A 22,956-nucleotide genomic window follows, 5' to 3' on the forward strand; every position below is an offset into this window, starting at 1 on the left:
CAATTCGCGCCCCCCCGCTCAACAACTTTAATGCTTTAATGTGCCCCCCCCCCCCCGCTCAACAACTATGATCCCCCCCTCGCTCAACATCTTTGACCCCCCCCCCCCCAATTCTCGGCTCCAGGGGGCCCCTTCAACACTCAAGCCCAGAGGCCCCCACCATCCTAAGTCCTGCCCTGTATACAACTATATAGATCAGACCAAAATGAGGGACACGTGATGAAAAAAGAGAGACAGAGGGAGGGAAGGAGGGACTTTGTTCCAAACCAGGAATAGTTGGGATCTATGTAATATATATGATGAACTTCTCCAGCAGTACATGTATCAGTACAGCCTGCCCTCTCTGTATGATAATAAAGCACACACTCTCTGTCCTTATCACTTTCTTCAGAAGTCTCATGTAAGAAATAAAGAAATGAAGTCTTTATAGATGATAACAACTCAGCCTGGAAAGATCAACAGCACAGAACCCCGTCAGGAGAAGACAGGGTGCGTGTTCAGTTCTAATAAAGTTGTTGAAGGGGGAGTAGTCACATGACCGGTGTGTGGTCAGCTGACAGGAAGAGCTCGTGTTGCTGACAATATGGTGAGTGTGTACAGTGCTGGGCTGTTCAGTCATCTACTGATTGCGGTGACAGACAATGGCGGCTTCACTCTGACATTTGTCAGGGAGGTGATGGAGATTATAGTAGTTCTGTGATGAGTTGTAATGTACATGGGAGATCTTTATCTTCTTCTTTCTCCTGGTCAGTGATGGAAGGTCCCCCCCCACCCATACAGACACACCTCACCAGACAACACTACACTGATCAATGTCATGTCAGCCATGTCTGTATTGATGTGTAATAACGTGATGTGTGTGGAAGCTGCCAGGAGGAGTAATAATAAGTCTGTGTGATGTTTAGTGCTATGGAAGGTGCTGACTCCATGCAGATGCTCAGGGCTTTTTTCCTCGGAAAGTAGGTGCAGAAACTCATCCATGCCAGCCACTAAAGATGAGCTCCGGTGTGTTCGCACAGTCCACGTGCAGAGCCCGCCAGGAAGTCTGCATGGCGCTGCGCTAATCACAGGCAGGGAGACATTGTCCCGATGTGCAGCTGCAGCGATCGAGAAATGTCTCCCTGCCTGTGATTAGCGCAGCGCCGTGCAGACTTCCTGGCTGGCTCTGCATGTGGACTGTGCGAACACACCGGAGCTCATCCCTACCCGCCACACACACACATACCTGACAAATGGTAACTCTAACCTCTGCATACAACCCCCTCCTTTCATTGCCCTCATCATCTCCCCCCCCCCCTTAAAATCCTCGCCATTTCCCACGAGTCCTACCTTTTTAATATTAAGAAGAAGCACCCTTGGGACTGGTGGAGGAGGTGATTCCGACAAGAGCACTGAGAACATTACTTACTATCCTATTGTTTTACGGTAAAAAAAAGCCATATTGCTCAAATGGAAAGATGCAGGAGCCCCTGATGCGATATTTTGGAAAGGGTTGGTGAACTTTATGTTGCCTTACTATAAAGCAGGGTTTCTCAACTCCAGTCCTCAAGGCACGCCAACAGGTCATGTTTTCAGGCTTTCCATTATTTTGCACAGGTGATTTGAACAGTTTCACTGCCTTGTAATTACCACAGCTGTTTCATCTGAGGGAAATCCTGAAAACATGACCTGTTGGGGTGCCTTGAGGACTGGAGTTGAGAAACACTGCTATAAAGCCTCATATAGGGCTAGGGGATGTGGGGGAAAAAATGACAGCCTGGTATGACTCTGACACCACGGCGGGCTAAGGTGGATCCTCCTAAGGTACCTCATTACTCCAAGGAGCTGCTGGGGTTTTGAAATGCAGGAAACAAGTAGGAGAGATGTGGTATAGTCTATACTATCTATTTAAAATACACGGTAACTGAATCCTAGTATGCGGAAGACTTTACTCAATGGTGGCCAGGAGATAAAAGGATAACCTGGATAGGGAATAAAAATGTTTTAACACAAAGTACAACAAGCCAGCACTATTGAGCTGTGACAAGGGTGGGGGGGAAGTAAGACGGGGGGGTTACTAAGAGATAGTTGACTATGTTAGTATAGGAATGTTGGGCCCTGTGTGGCCGTTGTTTTCGGGTGACTGCTAATTGAAAAACTTGTACAATAAAAATAATAAAAAAAAAAAGGATGAAGCACCCATCTGGCTGTAGTACTTCCCAGCTTACTAGACTATACTACAGACACTTACAAGGGAGATCATGCAGTAGGAGCATCAACAACTAGTCACCTACCGCCCATGACTGCACTGAACCGAGCCCTGGGCACCTGTTATGTATCTTCATTATATAGTATAGTTTTCATTGAAATACTGATGATGGGGCGTTCGCATTACACTTTCCTCTCGCTTCCCTTTTGTGTCTCGAGTAAATGAAGTGAAGAGAAAAGTGAAGAGAAATTTCCCCAATAGAACTACAACAGCAAAAAAGAAACTGATAGGGGTAACATGAATAGTGTGGGCTGTATGTACACTTTAATGCCCCATTCCAAGCAAAATCTGCCCCCCAGCCCTGAATCCTGGGAGTAAACCACTATTGGACAGCCATTAGGAAGTGTGCACCTCACACAGGCAGTGGCGTGGACACCCAAAGAAGGACCCTGCAGAAAGTAAACAGAAGAGGAAAGAAGACTCAGAAATGGAGTGCCACAAGAGGGCAGCTTCAGGTAAGTAAGAGCGTTTTAGGTTTTATTTATTCATTTTGCATTCCAGGGAGGGGGGTGAACTTTATTACAGAGATGGGCTTTAAATGTTTTTATATTGTTGCTCCTGGTCCTCAGAAGATCCAAAAGCCAATTTATAAAGCTGACTGTCTACTATTCCTATCCCCTAGCACGCCATCTTTGCTTCCTGTTATGGGAATATGATCTTTTCTTTTTACCAAATAACATTTCTTTCTTTATTTCACTTTAGAGGTTCCGTTTCTGCGGTGACTTGGATTGCCCTGATTGGGTTCTGGCAGAGATCAGCACATTGGCCAAAATAGTTAAGTAGAATGTTTTAACATGTTCTATATAAAAAGCATATTGCATTTGTTTAGTTGATAACAAGGCTTTGTGAAAAAAAGTCTGTTCTAATTACCCTGAAGAATGTGTTGGCAGCCTCCATGCTTATGTCAGGAGAGGTCTCTTTTTAAAAGGATAAGTTCACCTTTTTAGAAAAAAATATTAAATGCCGATTTTTTTTTTTTTTTTTTTTTTTTTTTTTTTTTTTGCAGGTAAAAAAAAATGTGCAATTATTTTGATTTTTTTTTTCTCTCTTTTGGAGCCTGTAAAGCATTGCACCAACGATCAGCAACTCGCTGGTGCCATGCAGGTCTCCTTCAGATCAATCAATATATCTGTATAATCGATAAACTACCATGGCACACCACAGCGCAATGGTAGTTCATTGAGAACTACAAGCTGGCAACTGCAAAGGATGTCGGGGCCTGTAGTTCATTCACAGCTATGTGAATGAATGATGCGGCTGTGTGAGCAGAGCCTGGCACTGCTGTGCTCATTTTCGGGAAGTGACCACTTGTACAGGAAACTTCTTGCGGTACTACTTCTACAGGAACGGGGGGGGGGGGGTGTAGCGAGTGGTGCAACATATAACATGTTCCCAAACGTATTACTATTATTCAGGATTTATATAGCGCCAACAGTTTACACAACAGTTGTAATCGTTTTTTTTTTCCCGCTCACCATGACAACACCTTTCTCACATTTTATCCTTTTTCTATTTTCAGTCCTCTGTTAAGCTAAAGTTGATCTGTGCCCAAGTGCTAAAAGAACAGCTGGGAGAAGCCATTGATGTAAGTTAAATATTGGTTGAAAATGATCAAGCTGAACACCGGCCTTATCTGCATTCTTGCACAGTTGTACATTTCCTCCTGTAATGAAATTGCTTATCCTGATTCATTTTCTGACTACAGGACATTCAAAATAATCTAGGGCCAGATTCATGTACTTTTACGGCGGCGTAACGTATCCCGTTTACGTTACACCGCCGCAAGTTTTCAGCGTAAGTGCTTGATTCACAAAGCACTTGCCTGTAAACTTGCGGCGGCGTAGCGTAAAGCCGTCCGGCGCAAGCCCGCCTAATTCAAATGGGGCGTGTACCATTTAAATTAAGCGCGTTCCTGCGCCGAACGTACTGCGCATGCTCCGTTTTGAAATTTCCTGCCGTGCCTTGCGCGAAATTACGTAATGTTTTGAACGCGACGTGCATTACGTCCTTTCATATTCCCGGACGACTTACACAAAAAAAATAAAAAATTGAAATTCGACGCGGGAACGACGGCCATACTTTAACATGGGCTGTCTAATTTTACACCACCAAAATAGCAATTGAAAAGCGTATCGCCGTAAACAGCTAATTAGCATACCCGATGCGGAAAATTACGCGAACTCCACCCAGCGGGCGCCTAAGTATTGCATCCTAAGATCCGAAGGCGTACGAAGCCGTACGCCTGTCGGATCTTAGCCAAATGCCGTTGTATCTTTGTTTGAGAATTCCAAATAAAGATACGACGCGGCAAATTTGAAAGTACGCCGGAGTATCAGCAGATACTCCGGCGTACTTTTTCTGTAAATCTGGCCACTAGTTTGTTTCTTCCCTTACAGTCCCTGCCCCACCCTTTTCATTTATTGGATTTCAGTTTTCAGCATCACATGTGGGCATCGGCAAGAAAATGCCTGCCTAGGAGTGCCCACTCCTCCAGACTGACACCTATCCATAAAGGCATTTTGATATTTGCATAACTCTTCCTAGGTGTCAGCCCATTGCTTGCATCAGGGCTAAGGGCTCTTGAATGAAAAACGAATTCACACCTGAGCGTATTGATTTACTGGCGGGTTTTTTTTAAGCTTTTTTTTCTTTCTTTTGCAACTTTTTACAATCTTTTTTTTTTTTTAGAAGTGTATTAAAAGCATTTTACTGCTTCAGGCGGTTTTGTTTAGCCACTAGGGGGAGAAGAGGGATAGGAAATTGGGGGTCGGAGAGCTGTTATTTGGGTGTTTTATGAGCGTTTTTCTGCAGTCAGGCTTTTCTATTGAAGTCTAGGAGGCCAACAAACGCTTGTAATCTGCCCAAAATAAACTCATGTACTTTTTTGAGCTTCAGGCGACAGAACGCTCTGATGTTACCTGTGTCCATTGAAACTAATAGATTTTTTCTTGTTGGGCGTTTTTGGAGCTTCAGAGCTAAGCGTTTTACAAGCTGAAAATTGGGTTTTCTGGAAGCTAAGTACAGCACTTAGCCAGCCCCTCACACCAGCCATTATCTGCCTACATTACATAGAGAAACAAAGAGACCCAGGGCATATAATGAAAACGGAAAAATTTTGGGCTAGATTCAGGTAGGGAGACGTAAATTTGTGTGGGCGTAGCGTATGTTATTTACGCTACGCCGCCACAATTTAGAGAGGCAAGTGCAGTATTCACAAAGCACTTGCTCCGTAAGTTGCGGCGGCGTAGCGTAAATCTGCCTGGTAAGCGCGCCGAATTCAAATTGTCAAGAGGTGGGCGTGTTTTATGTAAATAAAACATGACCCCACGTAAATGATGTTTCTCACGAACGGCGCATGCGCCGGCCGTGAACGTATCCCAGTGTGCATGCTCCTAATCACGTCGCAAATAGTCAATGCTTTCGACGTGAACGTAATTTACGCAAAGCCCTATTCGCGAACGACTTACACAAACGACGTAAACTTCGACGCTGGCCCGACGTCCATACTTAACATTGGCTATGCCTCATATAGCAGGAGTAATGTTACGCCGGAAAAAGCCTTACGCAAACGACGTAAAAAAATCCGGCGGACGCACGTACGTTTGTGATTCGGCGTATCCAGCTCATTTGCATATTCTACGCTGAAATCGACGGAAGCGCCACCTAGCGGCCAGCATAAATATGCACCCTAAGATACGACGGCGTAGGAGACTTGCGCCGCTCATATCTTAGCCTAATTTAAGCATATCTGGTTTCCAGAATACGCTGAAATTTACGACAGCGTAGATTCAGAAATAAGCTACTGATACGCCGGCGTAACTGTCTCTGAATCTAGCCCATTTTTTTACAAAATCTCATTAGTAAATTTATTGGGGGGTGGGGGCAAAATATAAGACAATTAAACTTAAGCTTTAAGGAAAAATTTCACAGCTTATGCCTCAATTGTGTGTTTGTTTTTTTCAACAGTATGAAAAAATTTTGAAGCTAACATCTGATGCTCGTTTTGGTAAGTGTTATCATTTGTGTATAGTACATTAGTTGTGTAAATTTGTTTCTAGGCTTACCGTTACCACGCTACCTACTTAGAAGGTGACTGGCGTTCCTGAGGCAGAACTATGCATGCTTTGCCACCACTTTTTGAGCTTATATTGATAAGAAAATGCAGAATGGTTTCAGCTCAGTTTTAGATGCTTTTGAGATTTGTGAGTTCTTTTACAAATGCAAATGACCTTTTCTTTTTAATGGAAAAGGGAGGTGTTCTAACCCACTTCTCCACCTAGAATGACAATGCTGCTGCTTCGTAGATACTGTACAATTAGTGTTGTCACTCTAAGACAGGAAGCGTGTTACTGGCAGTATCACCAGGTAAAGGGAAAAGCCATTCTAGTCTGCAGAATGTGTTAACATTTTATTCTTTGATTTAGATACTTGTGAAGCCATTTTGTTTTAATTACTACTGTATGCAGTCTCTAAATTACAGTGAAATATGACCATTTAGAAAAATGTCATATAAATTAAAATAATTTTTGATTAAATATAATGAATGAATATAATTTAATTTTGCTTTTGTCTCTCTCTCTCTTCCGGTAGAGTCCAGTGACATTAAAGCGACCATTGCTGTACTTTGTTTTATTCTTTCAAGTGCAGCCAAGCACAATGTTAGCAGTGACAATCTGTCCAGTGAGCTTCAGCAACTGGGGCTTCCCAAAGGTAAGAATGGAGGAACATATTATTTCTAAAAACTAACGATTCCTAGGCAATCAGGCTTTTGTTGACCCTGTGTGGTTTCAAACAGTCAGTCATGAGAGAAATATGGGGTCTGACATTTTCAGAAAGAGATCGGTAGTGGAAGTCATGTAATTCTTTCATTACGCTTCCTTTAAAAGTATTGTTTGCATTCTGCAAATTCTTAGATAATTTGGGGTTTTAAATAGCTTATAATTGGTATACAAAGAATTTTAAAATTGTCAAGCTTTCAGTGGTTCTAAAGCCTTAAGCTCCCCCCAGACCCCCCCCTCCCTTACCTGAGCTGGATCTGATCCAACTGATGAGCACGGCAGCTCCAATCTGTCCACGTTACAGATTTTCTCTCCCTTACTACCTGGTGAAGCTGTTATCAGCATAACGGGAAGTTCTAATCCTTCCCCACTTTATCCAAAACTACCATACACTCTAAGGTCCCATTAAACTTCAAAGTTAAATCAGCTAAATACCAGGTTCATCAAAACTTAAATTGTTCCAGCTGGTCTTCTTTAGAAATCAGGTATTATACTGCAGAGCGGGACCCTTGCTCTCTGTGGGGAAGCAGTGGTCTTTCTGTAGAGGTCTAACACACCCCCTGCTGAGTCAGAGCCAGAGCATGACCTTTGCTGATTACAAAGCTATAGGTCTGACCTCTGCCAGGAGATCACTGCTTTAGACCTCTTTCACATTGAGGCGTGGAGCCTATTTGTAGCGCGGCTATACTGTCGTATTTACCGCGATATTCGGGCGCTAGCGGTGAGGTTTTAACCCCCGCTAGCGGCCGAAAAAGGGTTAGTACCACCCGCGTTGCGGGCGGTATTACCGCGCTTTCCCATTGATTTCAATGGGAAGGCGCGGTATAGGAGCGGTGAACAGTAAAGTAGTGAGTGTACAGCTTGTATAACAGTGTAAAAATAACTCGACACACAGCCATTAATGTCTAAACTGCTGGCAACAAAAGTGAGTACACCCCTAAGTGAAAATTTCCAAATTGGGCCCAGTTAGTAATTTTCCCTGGTGTCATGTGTTACAAGGTCTCAGGTGTGAATGAGGAGCAGGTGTGTGAAATTTTACTTCATCGCGCTCTCTCTCTCATACTGGTCACTAGAAGTTCAACATGGCACCTCATGGCAAAGAACTCTCTGAGGATCTGAAAAATATAATTGTTGCGCTACATAAAGATGGCCTAGGCCAGTGATGGCGCACCTTGGCACTCCAGATGTTTTTGAACTACATTTCCCATGATGCTCATGCACTCTGCAGTGTAGTAGAGCATCATGGGAAATGTAGTTCCAAAACATCTGGAGTGCCAAGGTTCGCCATCACTGGCCTAGGCTATAAGAAGATTGCCAAGACCCCTGAAACTGAGCTGCAGCACGGTGGCCAAGACAATACAGCGGTTTAACAGGGCAGGTTCCATGCAGAACAGGCCTCCCCATGGTCGACCAAAGAAGTTGAGTGCATGTGCTCAGCGTCATATCTAGAGGTTGTCTTTGGGAAATAGACATGTGAGTGATGCCAGCATTGCTGCAGAGGTTGTTGGTGTGGGGGGTCAGCCTGTCAGTGCTCAGACCATACGCCGCACACTGCATCAAATTGGTCTGCATGGCTGTCGTCAGAGAAGTAAGCCTTTTCTAAAGATGATGCACAAGAAAACCTGCAAACAGTTTGCAGAAGACAAGCAGACTAATGACATGGATTACTGGAACCATGTCCTGTGGTCTGATGAGACCAAGATAAACCTATTTGGTTCAGATGGTATCAAGTGTGTAGGGCAGCAACCAGGTGAGGAGTACAAAGACAAGTGTGTCTTGCCCACAGTCAAGCCTGGTGGTGGGAGTGTCATGGTCTGGGGCTGCATTGTCGACACTGGGGAGCTACAGTTCATTGAGAGAACCATAAATGCCAACATGTACTGTGACATACTGAAGCAGAGCATGATCCCCTCCCTTTGGAGACTGAGACTCAGGGCAGTATTACAACATAATGATCCAAAACACACCTCCAAGATGACCAATGCCTTGCTAAAGAAGCTGAGGGTAAAGGTGATGGACTGGCCAAGCATGTCCCCAGACCTAAACCCTGTTGAGCATCTGTGGGGCATTCTCAAACGGAAGGTGGAGAGCACAAGGTCTCTAACATCCACCAGCTCCATGATGTCGTCATGGAGGAGTGGAAGAGGAATCCAGTGGACAATCTGTGAAGCTCTGGTGAACTCCATGCCCAAGAGGGTTAAGGCAGTGCTGCAAAATAATGGTGGCCACACAAAATATTGACACTTTGGGCCCAATTTGGAGATTTTCACTTAGGGGTGTACTCACTTTTGTTGCCAGTGGTTTAGACATTAATGTGTTGAGTTATTTTAGGGGGACAGCAAATTTACACTGTTATACAAGCTGTACACTCACTACTTACATTGTAGCAAAGTGTCATTTCTTCAGTGTTATCACATGAAAAGATGGAATAAAATATTTACAAAAATGTGAGGGGTGTACTCACTTTTGTATATGATTGACTGATGTAGTTTGGCTCTTTGTTTGATTTACTGCACATTTCTTTAGACTTTTTATCAACCTTTTCAGTGCTTTAACAGCAAGAAAATTGCTGGGTAAAATATGGGTATATGATTTAAACCAGGCATGTCCAAAGTCCGGCCCGCGGGCCGATTGTGGCCCTTGTTCCGGTTTAATGTGGCCCCCCTGGTAATTTGGATATATATATCTTTTGCTCCCCCTCCCCCGTCCTACTAAGAATATATATTGTATTTATCAGTGCTACCTCAGAGGGGACAGGTAGGGGGCAGAACAAGTGCTGTCAGATTACATACAGGGGAATCTCCTGTTTACTCAGCGGCATCTGTACTAGGAAGTCCTGTCTCCTGTGCTGCCATTGGACGACTGTTCTGTCTATCATAGGAGGCGGGACTTTGTATTAAAGAGGCCGCCGAGTAAACAGGGAATTCTCCTGTTTGTAATCTGTTGGCGCTCATCCTGCCCCCTCACTGTCCCCTCCAAGGCTGCAGATGATGGCAATGGTGAGGCTGCATTCATGCTTCACAGGTCTTCATTTGACATTTTTTTTTCCCTGAAACGTCCCTCTTAAAGTGAAGGTGTGTGTTATACACCTATAAATACGGTATACATAAAATAACACTCCCAAGCTTATCCTTAGTCCTGAGTGGCGCTCAGGGATTCGTTGGGGCCACAAAAGATATCTATCTAGATAGATAGATAGATAGATAGATAGATACAAATAACACGCCCAAGCTCATCTCTAGTCTTCACCACACACAGCCACAAAGGCAAAATAATTCTTGTTGGGGAGTATATTAGTGCTCTGACAAACACACTTAGACCAAATTTTAATGGTTCTAAGAATGTCAGGCAAAATGGTCGGCCCCTTACGCATGTTCACTTCATCAAATCTGGCCCTCTTGAAAGAAAGTTTGGACACCCCTGATTTAAACAATTTATTCCATTTACAGAACATGCCGTCTCTTTGTGCCGCTCTTACGAAGAAAAGCAGACCGCTTTACAAGAGACATTGAGGGAGAGTAGCCTTCGCTGTGAGTATATAGGCTGTGCATTCCCAAACTCCATCTCCCTCTTCAATGAGACTAAGGATATGTTAAAAATACTATCTCAGTTTTTGAAAAAAAAAAAACGCATGGGTTACCCCTCTTTTAACTTCAGAAACAAGAGTGCTATTCCTTACTGCCCAGCCTTACTTCTGTTTTCACCAAGGTGCCCTCTGCTGTAGTATGCAGGCATGACTGCTGGTTCTTTTTGGATGAATGAAAGAGCCACCTTGGCAGCTTTTGCAATGGAAATAAAAATAGTCTTCGGTTTCCTATCCTCTTTATTCAATGCGAGCGACCCCCTAAGGAAAGCAAACCTCTTAGCAATGGAATGCTGACTCTATGGTTTTTAGTTGCTGACTAAAAAAGGATGCAGATAAGGCAGGGTTTGACAAATTTGCTTGGAATCTAGGAGCCAGCTAAAAAAGTTAGGAGCCAGAAAACACGCCCCGTCCCGACGAGCTTGCGAACACATACGTGAGATTTTAAAGGGTAAAAAGGGATTTTAAAGGGTAAAAGTTTGTCGCATTCCACAAGCGGAAGCAAATTTTGAAGCGTGACATGTTGGGTATGAATTTACTTGGCGTAACATTATCTTTCATAATATAAAAAAAAATGGGGATAACTTTACTGTTGTCTTATTTTTTTAATTAAAAAAGTGTAATTTTTCCCCAAAAAAGTGCGCTTGTAAGACCGCTGCGCAAATATGGCGTGACAGAAAGTATTGCAACGATCGCCATTTTATTCTCTAGGGTGTTAGGATAAAAAATATATATAATGTTTGGGGGTTCTAATTAGAGGGAAGAAGATGGCAGTGAAAATAGTGAAAAATTACATTAGAATTGCTGTTTAACTTGTAATGCTTAACTTGTAATACCAACGGCCACCACCAGATGGCGCCAGCTTACACATCTGGTGGTAATAACTTGTAATACCAACGGCTCACCACCAGATGCCCCCCTTCCAAGCCAAGTCGCCAGGACCCTATTTCTAGTCGCCATCGCGACCGGGATTTGTCGATCCCTGAGATAAGGTGTTCTGCCTTTACATGCGGCTACTTTGCTTCAGATCAGTAATTCAGAGGCCAGGAAGTCATAATCATTTCTTGACTCATTTCTTTTAAAAAAACACTGCTAACAAAATAGTATCTAAATGCTTAAAATAATGATTGCACTTTTTAATTGATTACACAATGATTAGTAGATGTAGCAAATACATGGAATGCACTTACAGTGGGGAAAATTATTATTTGATCCCCTGCAGATTTTTTTTTTATACGTTTTCCTACTTACAAAGAAATGAAGGGTCTATAATTTCTATCATACTGTAGGTGTATTTTAAATGATAGAGACAGAATACAACCAAAAACCCAGAAAAAAATACAAATGTTATAAATGCAGTTAAGTGTGTAAAATAATTATTTGATCCCCAAGCAAAACATTACTTAGTATTTGATGGAGAAACCCTTGTTGGCAAGCACAGAGGTAAGACGTTTCTTGTGGTTAGTGACCAGGTTTACACACATCTTAGGAGGGATTTAGGTTCACTCTTCTTTACAGATCTTCTCTGAATCCTTAAAGCGGAGTTCCACTCAAAAGTGTATTGTCCGCTTATCGGATTCCTCCCCCCTTCCGTTGCCACAATTGGCACCTTTCGGGGGGACAGGATACCTGTCTTTGACAGGTTTCCTTTCCCAATTCTGGGAGTCCGGGCCGCGGCCCGTGATGTCGGCGTGGGGCTCCCTCCCCCAGCTGTATTCTTGAGCCACTACTTTGTTGCCTTGGCGGTATGTTTTGGGTCATTGGAAGACCCATCTTCAGTGTTCTGGCTGAGGAAAGAAGGTTCTCATCCAAGATTTTACATTGCGTGGCCCCATCTATTGGCCCCTCAATGCGGCAATGTCGCCTGTACCTTCAGCCGAGAAACAGCCCCGAAGAATGATGGTTTCCACCTTCGACTGTAGGTATTGGTGTTCATAGGGTCATAGTCAGCATTTTTCTTCCTCCAAACACAGCGCGTCGAGTTAATGCCAAAGAGCTCAATTTTGGTCTCCTCTGATCACAGCACTTTCTCCCAATCCTTCTCCTGAATCATTTAGATATTCATTGGCAAACATCATACAGGTCTGTACATGTGCCTTCTTGAGAAGGGAGACATTGCAGGCGCTGCAGGATTTCAATCCATGGCGGCGTATTGTGTTACCAATGGTTTGGTGACTGTGGTCCCAACTGCCTTGAGATCATTCACAAGCTTCTCCCTTGTAGTTCTGGGCTGATCCCTCACTTTTCTCATGATTGGCCTTACCCCATGAGGCCAGATTGTCTTAAAAGGCTTACGACGGCGCAACGCCATTTGCGCCGTCGTAAGTCCTAATCTGGCCCGGCGTATCTATGCGACTGATTCTTAGAATAAGTTACGCATAGATATCCATTAGATCTGACAGGCGTAAGGCTCTTACGCTGTCAGATCTTAGATGCAATTTTTTTTTTTCGCCGCTAGGTGTCGCCGACGTTGTTTTCCCCGTCGTCTATGCAAATTAGCTATTTACGCGAGATTCCCGAACGTACGCGCGGTCGACGCAGTGAATTTACGATGTTTCCGTAGCATTTGTGACGCGTAAAGTTGCCCCTGCTATATGAACGGCAACCAATGTTAAGTATGGCCGTCGTTCCCGCGTCGAAATTTTAAAAAGTACGTTGTTTGCGTAAGTCGTCCGTGAATGGCGCTGGACGCCATTTAGGTTAACGTCGAAACCAATGACGTCCTTGCGACGTCATTTAGCGCAATGCACGTCGGGAAATTTTAGGGACGGCGCATTCGCAGTACAATCGGCGCCGGAACGCGCCTAATTTAAATGATCCACGCCCCCTACCTGGATCATTTGAATTAGGCGGGCTTACGCCGGAGAATTTACGCTACGCCGCCGCAACTTTACAGACAAGTGCTTTGTGAATCAAGCACTTGCCCGTAAAACTTGCGGCCGCGTAACGTAAACGAGATACGTTACGCCGCCGGAGTTTTACTCCATTCTACGAGAATCTGGCCCATTGTCTACTTTTTTTCTCTATCGGTGTGCAATAAATAGTTGTGCTTGCTCTTATAATGCAAGGATGAACTTTTTTTTTTATGCTCAAAATAACTTTCCCCTCTGTCATCTTCAAAGAGATAGGTTAGCCGATTCCCCTAGACCGAACGAGCAGGAATCTAGGGGAAGAAATTTTTTTTTTTTTAGAAATGGGTGAACTCCCGCTTTAATGACACACAACCCCCCCCCCCCCCCCCCCTCACACACATACACCCTGTACAGATAGGTGCGGTTGTGGTGTTCTCTGCTTTCAGTACCTGGTGAAGGTCTGTACTTGTGGTGTGTCTCCCCATTGCCAGCTTTTCATGAATGATACAGTCACAGTAGTATCTTGTACAAACAACTATTTCTTATTGAAGTGAGAGAAAGGCCTATAAATGGTAAAGAGTAATGGTTGTAAATATTCTTATGTTTTTGCAGTATCGCACTTATCTTCAGTAAGCTGGCGTGTAGACCAGACTCTTAGCTCCAGTATTCTCCAGGAAGTCGATGAGCCCTTGGTCCACCTCAATCTTCATGTGGCAGATGCTAGAAACTCCAGTCCAGTTGCTGTGACTGTGTCTTCTAGTAAATTAAGAGTGTTACTAACAGGTAAGATTGTTACATGCCTGCTTGTCCTATCCTTCCAAATGCATTTAGTAACATGTAGTCTAGATGAAGCAGATTATTGCGCACGCAGTATAATAACATTTCCTTGTGAGGAAAATCTGCTTACTGATGTTCCTTTTAAACAATATTCCACAACACCCAGTAATTCATCACTAAACAGGTTTAACTTTGTATTCTCTGGGAAAGTTTAAATATTAGATTTGATTGTTCTCTGTGAGCTCATTCTCACTTCAGTGTAGATTTTTTATTTTTATTTTCTCTCTCCTGTTTCTGAAAAATAGGCTCCAACGTTTTACATGTTTTGCCATTAGTCTGCAGATTTTTACATTTAACCAGTTAGCAACCGCCCTATAGACGAAATACGTCTACAAGGCGGTTGCTTAACTCTGGGAGGGCGTCAATGTACGTCCTCCCAGAATCGCACTCCCTGTGGGGCGTGCACACGGGAGTCTCCGTGACCGCCGGGTCCTCCGGACCCGGCTGATCACGGTAAATCGCCGCTGATAGCGGCGGTTTACCACGTGATCGCTCCGTCCAATGACGGAGCGATCACTAGTAAACAAACCGGCGTCATGTGATGACGCCGGTTCCTCCCTCTCCTCTCTGTACCGAACGGTACAGTGTGAGAGAGGAGAGGGGAGAGAGCGGAAGCAGCAGCAGCTGCTGCTGCGGGCTGGATCTGTGACACATGCAGTCACAGATCCAGCCATCCATCCCTCCCTGTGCAATACTCTGCAATGCCCCCATACTCTGCAATGCCCCAAAATACTCTGCAATGCCCCAAAATACTCTGCAATGCCCCAAAATACTCTGCAATGCCCCAAAATACTCTGCAATGCCCCCATACTCTGCAATGCCCCCATACTCTGCAATGCCCCCATACTCTGCAATGCCCCAAAATACTCTGCAATGCCCCAAAATACTCTGCAATGCCCCAAAATACTCTGCAATGCCCCAAAATACTCTGCAATGCCCCCATACTCTGCAATATGCCCCCATACTCTGCAATATGCCCCCAAATACTCTGCAATATGCCCCAAAATACTCTGCAATATGCCCCAAAATACTCTGCAATATGCCCCAAAATACTCTGCAATATGCCCCAAAATACTCTGCAATATGCCCCAAAATACTCTGCAATGCCCCGCAATACTCTGCAATGCCCCAAAATACTCTGCAATGCCCCGCAATACTCTGCAATGCCCCGCAATACTCTGCAATGCCCCGCAATACTCTGCAATGCCCCGCAATACTCTGCAATGCCCCGCAATACTCTGCAATGCCCCGCAATACTCTGCAATGCCCCGCAATACTCTGCAATGCCCCGCAATACTCTGCAATGCCCCGCAATACTCTGCAATGCCCCGCAATACTCTGCAATGCCCCGCAATACTCTGCAATGCCCCGCAATACTCTGCAATGCCCCGCAATACTCTGCAATGCCCCGCAATACTCTGCAATGCCCCGCAATACTCTGCAATGCCCCGCAATACTCTGCAATGCCCCGCAATACTCTGCAATGCCCCGCAACACTCTGCAATGCCCCGCAACACTCTGCAATGCCCCGCAACACTCTGCAATGCCCCGCAACACTCTGCAATGCCCCGCAATACTCTGCAATGCCCCGCAATACTCTGCAATGCCCCGCAATACTCTGCAATGCCCCGCAATACTCTGCAATGCCCCGCAATACTCTGCAATGCCCCGCAATACTCTGCAATGCCCCGCAATACTCTGCAATGCCCCGCAATACTCTGCAATGCCCCGCAATACTCTGCAATGCCCCGCAATACTCTGCAATGCCCCGCAATACTCTGCAATGCCCCGCAATACTCTGCAATGCCCCGCAATACTCTGCAATGCCCCGCAATACTCTGCAATGCCCCGCAATACTCTGCAATGCCCCGCAATACTCTGCAATGCCCCGCAATACTCTGCAATGCCCCGCAATACTCTGCAATGCCCCGCAATACTCTGCAATGCCCCGCAATACTCTGCAATGCCCCGCAATACTCTGCAATGCCCCGCAATACTCTGCAATGCCCCGCAATACTCTGCAATGCCCCGCAATACTCTGCAATGCCCCGCAATACTCTGCAATGCCCCGCAATACTCTGCAATGCCCCGCAATACTCCGCAATGCCCCACAATACCCTGCAACGTCGTCTATGGGGATTTTTAAGTAGCAAAGTTTGGCGCCATTCCACAAGCGTGTGCAATTTTGAAGGGTGACATGTTGGGTATCTATTTACTCGGCGTAACTTCATCTTTCACATTTATGCAAAAGAATGAAGAAAAAATACTAAATTTGCCAAATTTTATAACAGAAACAAAGAAAAATTATTATTTTTTACAGAATTTTCAGTCTTTTTTCTCTTATAGCGCAAAAAAAATAAAACCCAACGGTGATTAAATACCACCAAAAGAAAGCTCTATTTGTGTGAAAAAAAGGACGAAAATTTCACAGTGGTCAAGTGGTTAAATTGGTAAAATATTGCAGAGCTAATATATAAATCACAGAGGCAAAAGAAAGATGAAATCTGTTGCCCGAGACAGCTAACCATTTGCTTTTATCCTCTATCCCAGGGGTGCGCAAACTTTTGAAGAGCACAGGCCACTGAGGGCTGGATTCACAAAGAGTTACGCCGGCATATCAGTAGATATGCCGACGTAACTCGGAATCTAAGCCTGTCGTAAGTTTAAGTGTATGCTCAAACTGAGATACACTTAAACCTAGCTAAGATACGACGGCCTGCGCCGTCGTATCTTAGGGTGCAATTTTTTCGCTGGCCGCTAGGTGGTGCTTCCGTTGATTTCGGCGTAGAATATGTAAATGACTAGATACGCCGATTCACGAACGTACGCTTGCCCGTCGCAGTAAAGATACGCCGTTTCCGTAAGAGGTACACCGCGTAAAGATAAAGCTGCCCCTAGGTGGCCTAGCCAGTGTTAAGTATGGCTGTCGTTCCCGCGTCGAAATTTGAAAATTTTACGTTGTTTGCGCAAGTCGTCCGTGAATGGGGCTGGACGTAATTTACGTTCACGTCGAAACCAATACGTCCTTGCGGCGTACTTTGGAGCAATGCACACTGGGATATGTACACGGACGGCGCATGCGCCGTTCGTAAAAATGGTCAATTACGTCGGGTCACCAATCCTTTACATAAAACACGCCCCCCTCATCCTCATTTGAATTAGGCGCGCTTACGCCGGCCTCATTTACGCTACGCCGCCGTAAGTTAGGAGGCAAGTGCTTTGTGAATACAGCACTTGCCTCTCTGACTTAAGGCGGCGTAGCGTAAATACGATACGCCGCCGTAAAAATGCGCCGATCTACGTGAATTCAGCCCTCAAAGTACAACTTTTGAAAAATATTGTTCTATAGCCCGGAACATGCATTCCACATTAATATTTATGCTACCGTAATTTAGTGTGTGCTGTATCCTCCAGCATTGCTCTCGTATCTGCTTGCACCCACAAGCATCTAGCAAACTTCAGTGCGTTTGCAGCCAACAAAATGCATGGTACCTCACAACCATGCGGTTTGGTGGGATTTTAAAAGTCATGCCTACCGTAGTTTTTGTGTGTTGGGCAGCCCACTGAAATGGTTTGTGGAAAACGTGCTGCGCTGGAACGTGCAAAAAAACTGCACGCGGTCGGAGTCACCTATAGGGTGAGACTGAGCCCTCAATCAGGCTGCTTGCAGCCTTCCAGTCCTTTCATGTAAATACACAGCAGACATTTCTAAACTGTTGACGCTTTCTGAAACCTGACATTAGAGTCTTTGAGAATTAACTACTTTATAGCTGTAATTTTATCCCTTATTTTCCCAACCTCATTCTTCAAATACCTCCAACAGACTATGGGCTGGATTCACGTAGATCGGCACATTATTACGGCGGCGTAAGCGTATCGTATTTACGCTACGCCCTCGTAAGTCAGAGAGGCAAGTGCTGTATTCACAAAGCACTTGCCTCCTAAGTAACGGCGGCGTAGCGTAAATGGGGCCGACGTAAGCGCGCCTAATTCAAATGAGGATGAGGGGGGCGTGTTTTATGTAAATGGGTGGTCACCCGACATGATTGACGTTTTTTACGAACGGCGCATGCGCCGTCCGTGTACATATCCCAGTGTGCATTGCTCCTAAGTACGTCGCAAGGACGTATTGGTTTCGACGTGAATGTAAATGACGTCCAGCCCCATTCACGGATGACTTGCGCTAACGACGTAAAATTTTCAAATTTTGACGCGGGAACGACGGCCATACTTAACCTTGGCTACGCCACCTAGGGGGCAGCTTTATCTTTACGCGGCATATCTCTTATGGAAACAGCTTATCTTTACTGCGACGGGCAAGTGTACGTTCGTGAATCGGCGTATCTAGTCATTTACATATTCTGCGCCAAAATCAACGGAAGCGCCACCTAGCGGCCAGCGGAAAAATTGCACCCTAAGATACGACGGCGCAGGCCGTCGTATCTTAGCTAGGTTTAAGTGTATCTCAGTTTCAGCATACACTTAAACTTACGACGGGCTTAGATTCCGAGTTACGTCAGCGTATCTACTGATACGCCGGCGTAACTCTTTGTGAATCCAGCCCTATGTTTGGGGAATTTTCCATAGATAAAATAGCCGTCCTAAATACCAAGCCATGGACATTGAAATCCCCTGTGCAAGGAAATCCTGAAACATGACCTGTTGGTTGTACTTGAGGACTGAGCTTGGGAACCACTGCCTTATCTGAAGAAAATAACTATATATAACATTGCAGGAGATTTACTAAAACTGGTGCAGCTGTGCATGGTAGCCAATTGGCTTCTAACTTTAGCTCTTCAATTAGGCTTTGATAAAAAAAAGAAAAATCTGGAAGCTGATTGGCTTCTATGCAAAGCTGCACCAGAATTTGCATGCTCCAGTTTTAGTAAATCAACCCCATTCTGTATAGTTTTAAAGTTTTATGTCCATCAGTTATATAACATACAAAAAATGCTTTGATGTGTCCATAACCATTGTATTAGCTCTGTAAAACTGCATCTGTTAAGGCTCCGTTCACACCTGAGCGTATTGTGTGCAGGCAAAAAGTCGCGTGGTTTTTACCGCAATTTTACAGTGTATTTTTCCGCGATTCTGTACAGCTCAATAGGTCACCACTGTAAAAGAATGAAGAAATGCCTGTAATCTGACGAAAAAAAATCTCCTGTACTTTTTCGAGCGACGGTCGTTTTGCTTTAGGTGACAGAACGCTCAGATGTGAACAGGGGCCATTGAAATAAATGGGATTTGTCTTGTTAAGCATTTTTAAAACTGAGGCTTATGCCGCGTACACACAACGGTCTTTCATGACGAGAAAAATGCCATTTTTTTATTTGGTCATTAAAAGCGGTCGTGTGTGGGCTCGAGAGCATTTTACTCGACGAGAAAAATGGGCATTAAAAATTTAGAACATGCTCTAATTTTTCTCATCGTTTTTCACGTTGTTGTTTTTCACGTCGTGAAAAACGATCGTGTGTAGACTTTTACGATGGGAAAAAAATGCGCGTGCTCAGAAGCAAGTTATGAGACGGGAGCACTCGTTCTAGTAAAACTAGCCTTTGTAATGGAGATAGTACATTCGTCACGCTGTAACAGACTGAAAAGCACGAAGACTGAAAAGCGCGAATCGTCTCTCACCAAACTTTTACTAACACAAAAGCAGCCCAAAGAGTGGCGCCATTCGAATTGAACTTCCCCTTTATAGTGCAGTTGTACGTCACCGCGCTTTGCTCGAGCATTTTTTTTCACGATCGTGTGTATGCAAGGCAGGCTTGACAAGAATCGCGTCAAGAAAAACTTCGTTTTTTTTCCCATGACATGAAAAATGGTCGTGTGTATACGCGGCTTTAGAGCAGAAAAACGCCTAGGTGTGAAAAGCAAACTATTGCTAATATGGTACTAAACATCTAAATAAATATCATACATAACGGAGCTCCCAAAAGACATACATGTGTTGTTCTCTAGAACAATGGGCCAGATTCACATAGAAGAGCGGCGGCGTAATGTATCGTAGATACGTTACACCGCCACAATTTTTCATCGCAAGTGCCTGATTCACCAAGCACTTGCGATGAAAACCTACGCCGGCGGCCTCCGGCGCAAGGCGGGCCAATTTAAATGGGCGTGTGCCATTTAAATTAGGCACGCTCCCGCGCCGGACCTACCGCGCATGCTCCGTTTCCAAACTCCCGTCGTGCATTGCGCGCCGTGACGTCATTTTTTCGAACGGCGACGCGCGTAGCGCAATTCCGTATTCCCGGACGGCTTACGCAAACGACGTTGATTTTTAAATTTCGACGCGGGAACGACGGCCATGCTTTAGACAGCAATACGCTTGCTGACTAAAGTTAGGGCACCTAAAACGACGACTAACTTTGCGTCAGGAAACTAGACCTAGCGGCAACGTATCGAACGCGAAAATCCGTCGTGAATCGCCGTAACTCCTAATTTGCATACCCGACGCTAGTTTACGACGCGAACTCCCCCCAGCGGCGGCCGCGGTATTGCATCCTAAGATCCGACAGTGTAAAACAATTACACCTGTCGGATCTTCTGGCTATCTATACGTAACTGATTCTATGAATCAGTCGCATAGATAGAAACAGAGATACGACTGCGTATCTCCACTGTGAATATGGCCCCAAGTTTCTCAAATCCAGTCCTCTTGTACCCCCAACAGGTCATGTTTTCAGAATTTCCCTCAGATGACACGGCTGTGGTAATTAATGGAATAATGGAAAGCCTGAAAACATGACCTGTTGAGGATACTTGAGGACTGGAGTTAAGAAACCTTGCTCTGGAATGTAATAGAATACTTCACATATACTTGTATTGAAGAGACATCATTTAATATCTGTATTCAGTCATCATGTATGGCTTGTATCTGCATTATACTGTCAAAGTGTGTCTTCTTTTTTTAAACCAGAGTTAAAAATAAGCATTTGTTTTGTGTTTCTAGAATTAAAACAAGCCCTCGAAATGATGAATGCCATCAACTGATACTGCTGATCTTTATCGGCTCTGCTGTCTAGGTCTTCATTTCATAAGAGACTACAAGAACTTTGATAAATGGGCTTTTGCTCATGACCATTACATCCTCAGTAAAGTCAAGTAGCTCTTTATAAACACTGAGCTCTCCAAGCTATTCATGCTTTCAGAAGATTGGCCGCATTATGGACCAGGATAACATGCAGTGGACTGGAGAACATAACTTGACTCTACGCTGTTGTGACGTCTAACAAAAAGAAGTCACATTGATTCATCAGCGTTCAGCTGGAGATTTCAGCTTTGTGAATTTCTACGCTTATATTTTCTGTGTTATATGTGACTAAGTAAGAGAAATCCAATTTCATTCCCAGCACTTTCATCTTATTACAATGGTCATTTTCTATGTTGTCATTCAAAGCTTTCCTGGTTGTTGTTGGCATGGGTAGATTGTCAGCAACTAATAAAACACTTTATTACTATAGGAGCTACCTAGATGTTGGGTGCTTGATTTATATCTCTAAGGCCCCATACACACCATAGAATCTATCCGCAGATAAATCCCATCAAATGGGTTTCTGCGGATAGATCCTATGGTGTGTACACTCCGTCGGATATCTATCCGCAGATAAATCTCCCCTGGAATGGATTTCCAGCAGATAAATATTTGTCGACATGCACAGAATATCTATCTGCTGGAATCCATTCCAACGGATGGATCCGCTCGTCTGTACAGACTTACCGGATCCATCCGTCCAAAGGGATTCCCCGCACGCGCCGTAATGAATAGACGCATGCGTGGAATTCCTTATATGACAGTGTCGCGCCCGTCGCCGCGTCATAATAGCGGCGACGGCGCGACACGTCATCGGCAGAGGATTTCAGCGCGGATTTCAATGCGATGGTGTGTACACGCCATCGCATTGAAATCCTCTGAAATCTTAGAGAGGATTTATCCGCGGATACGGTCCGCTGAACCGTATCTGCGGATAAATTCTATCGTGTGTATGGGGCCTAAATCATGAGTTGATGGATACATTTAGACAATTGGATTTTAAACCTATGAATATGGACTACAGGAGAGTCAGGATGCTCTCTACATTGCAGATAGAGAAAGGAGCTGTGTGTTAGTGGGTGTCCTGACTCTCCTGTAGTCCAAGGGAGGGGTCGAGCACGACACTCCACACCAGAGAGAAAGCCTTGCATTACTGTGTGGAGTTACAGACAGAAGAACAGGAAGTGAGGATTTCTCAGAAGAAATAAGGACATTTAAAAGCAAAATGGAAGGATGAGGTAAGTGAAGGAGGACTGCACTAAGGTAAAGGAAGCTATTTAGGGAAAAAAATTGTACCTTTACAACCCCTTTAAGGACCGTGTCACGCTAATATATGTCGGCAGAATGGCACGGCTGGGCAGATTAACTTGTATATCATGCCCTCTAAGACGCAGCATTGTGGGGGTGCGCGCGTGCTGCCGTGAGTGACTTGATGTCTGCGGGGATACCTGCGATCGTCTCACGGAGAGGAAGAACGGGGAATTGCTGATGTAAACAAACATTTTCCTGCTTCCTGTAATCGGGAGCGGTGATCAGTGTTGTGTCACACACAGCCCATCCACCCTACAGTGAGAAGCACTCCCTAGGACACATTTAACCCCTTCAGCGCCCCCTACTGGTTA

At 44.6% G+C, this 22,956-nt stretch overlaps 1 protein-coding gene across 2 annotated transcripts; it reads left to right on the forward strand.

The window, feature by feature from the left end:
* Nucleotides 1-479: 479 nt before the first annotated feature.
* COMMD4 (COMM domain containing 4) lies at nt 480-21,770 on the forward strand. Of its 2 annotated transcripts, XM_040342863.1 has the most exons (8): nt 480-586; nt 2,951-3,022; nt 3,768-3,833; nt 6,215-6,254; nt 6,839-6,958; nt 10,476-10,556; nt 14,074-14,244; nt 21,254-21,770. In XM_040342863.1, exons 1-8 carry the CDS (start codon nt 584-586, stop codon nt 21,292-21,294), a joined length of 594 nt encoding a protein of 197 aa, XP_040198797.1. In that variant the 5' UTR covers nt 480-583; the 3' UTR covers nt 21,295-21,770. The 2 variants fall into 2 exon arrangements, with proteins under 2 accessions (XP_040198797.1, XP_040198798.1); XM_040342864.1 differs by lacking the exon at nt 3,768-3,833.
* The last annotated feature ends 1,186 nt before the right edge of the window (nt 21,771-22,956 follow it).

This window comes from Rana temporaria, chromosome 3, assembly GCF_905171775.1.
Source record: "Rana temporaria chromosome 3, aRanTem1.1, whole genome shotgun sequence".
Taxonomy (NCBI): domain Eukaryota; kingdom Metazoa; phylum Chordata; class Amphibia; order Anura; family Ranidae; genus Rana; species Rana temporaria.

Bases quoted from the DNA above. Each gene is read 5' to 3' on its own strand.
- COMMD4 (XM_040342863.1), top strand. The intron at 6,959-10,475 runs GTAAGAATGGAG...TTCCATTTACAG, and splicing joins GCAACTGGGGCTTCCCAAAG to AACATGCCGTCTCTTTGTGC. The intron at 14,245-21,253 runs GTAAGATTGTTA...TTGTGTTTCTAG, and splicing joins ATTAAGAGTGTTACTAACAG to AATTAAAACAAGCCCTCGAA.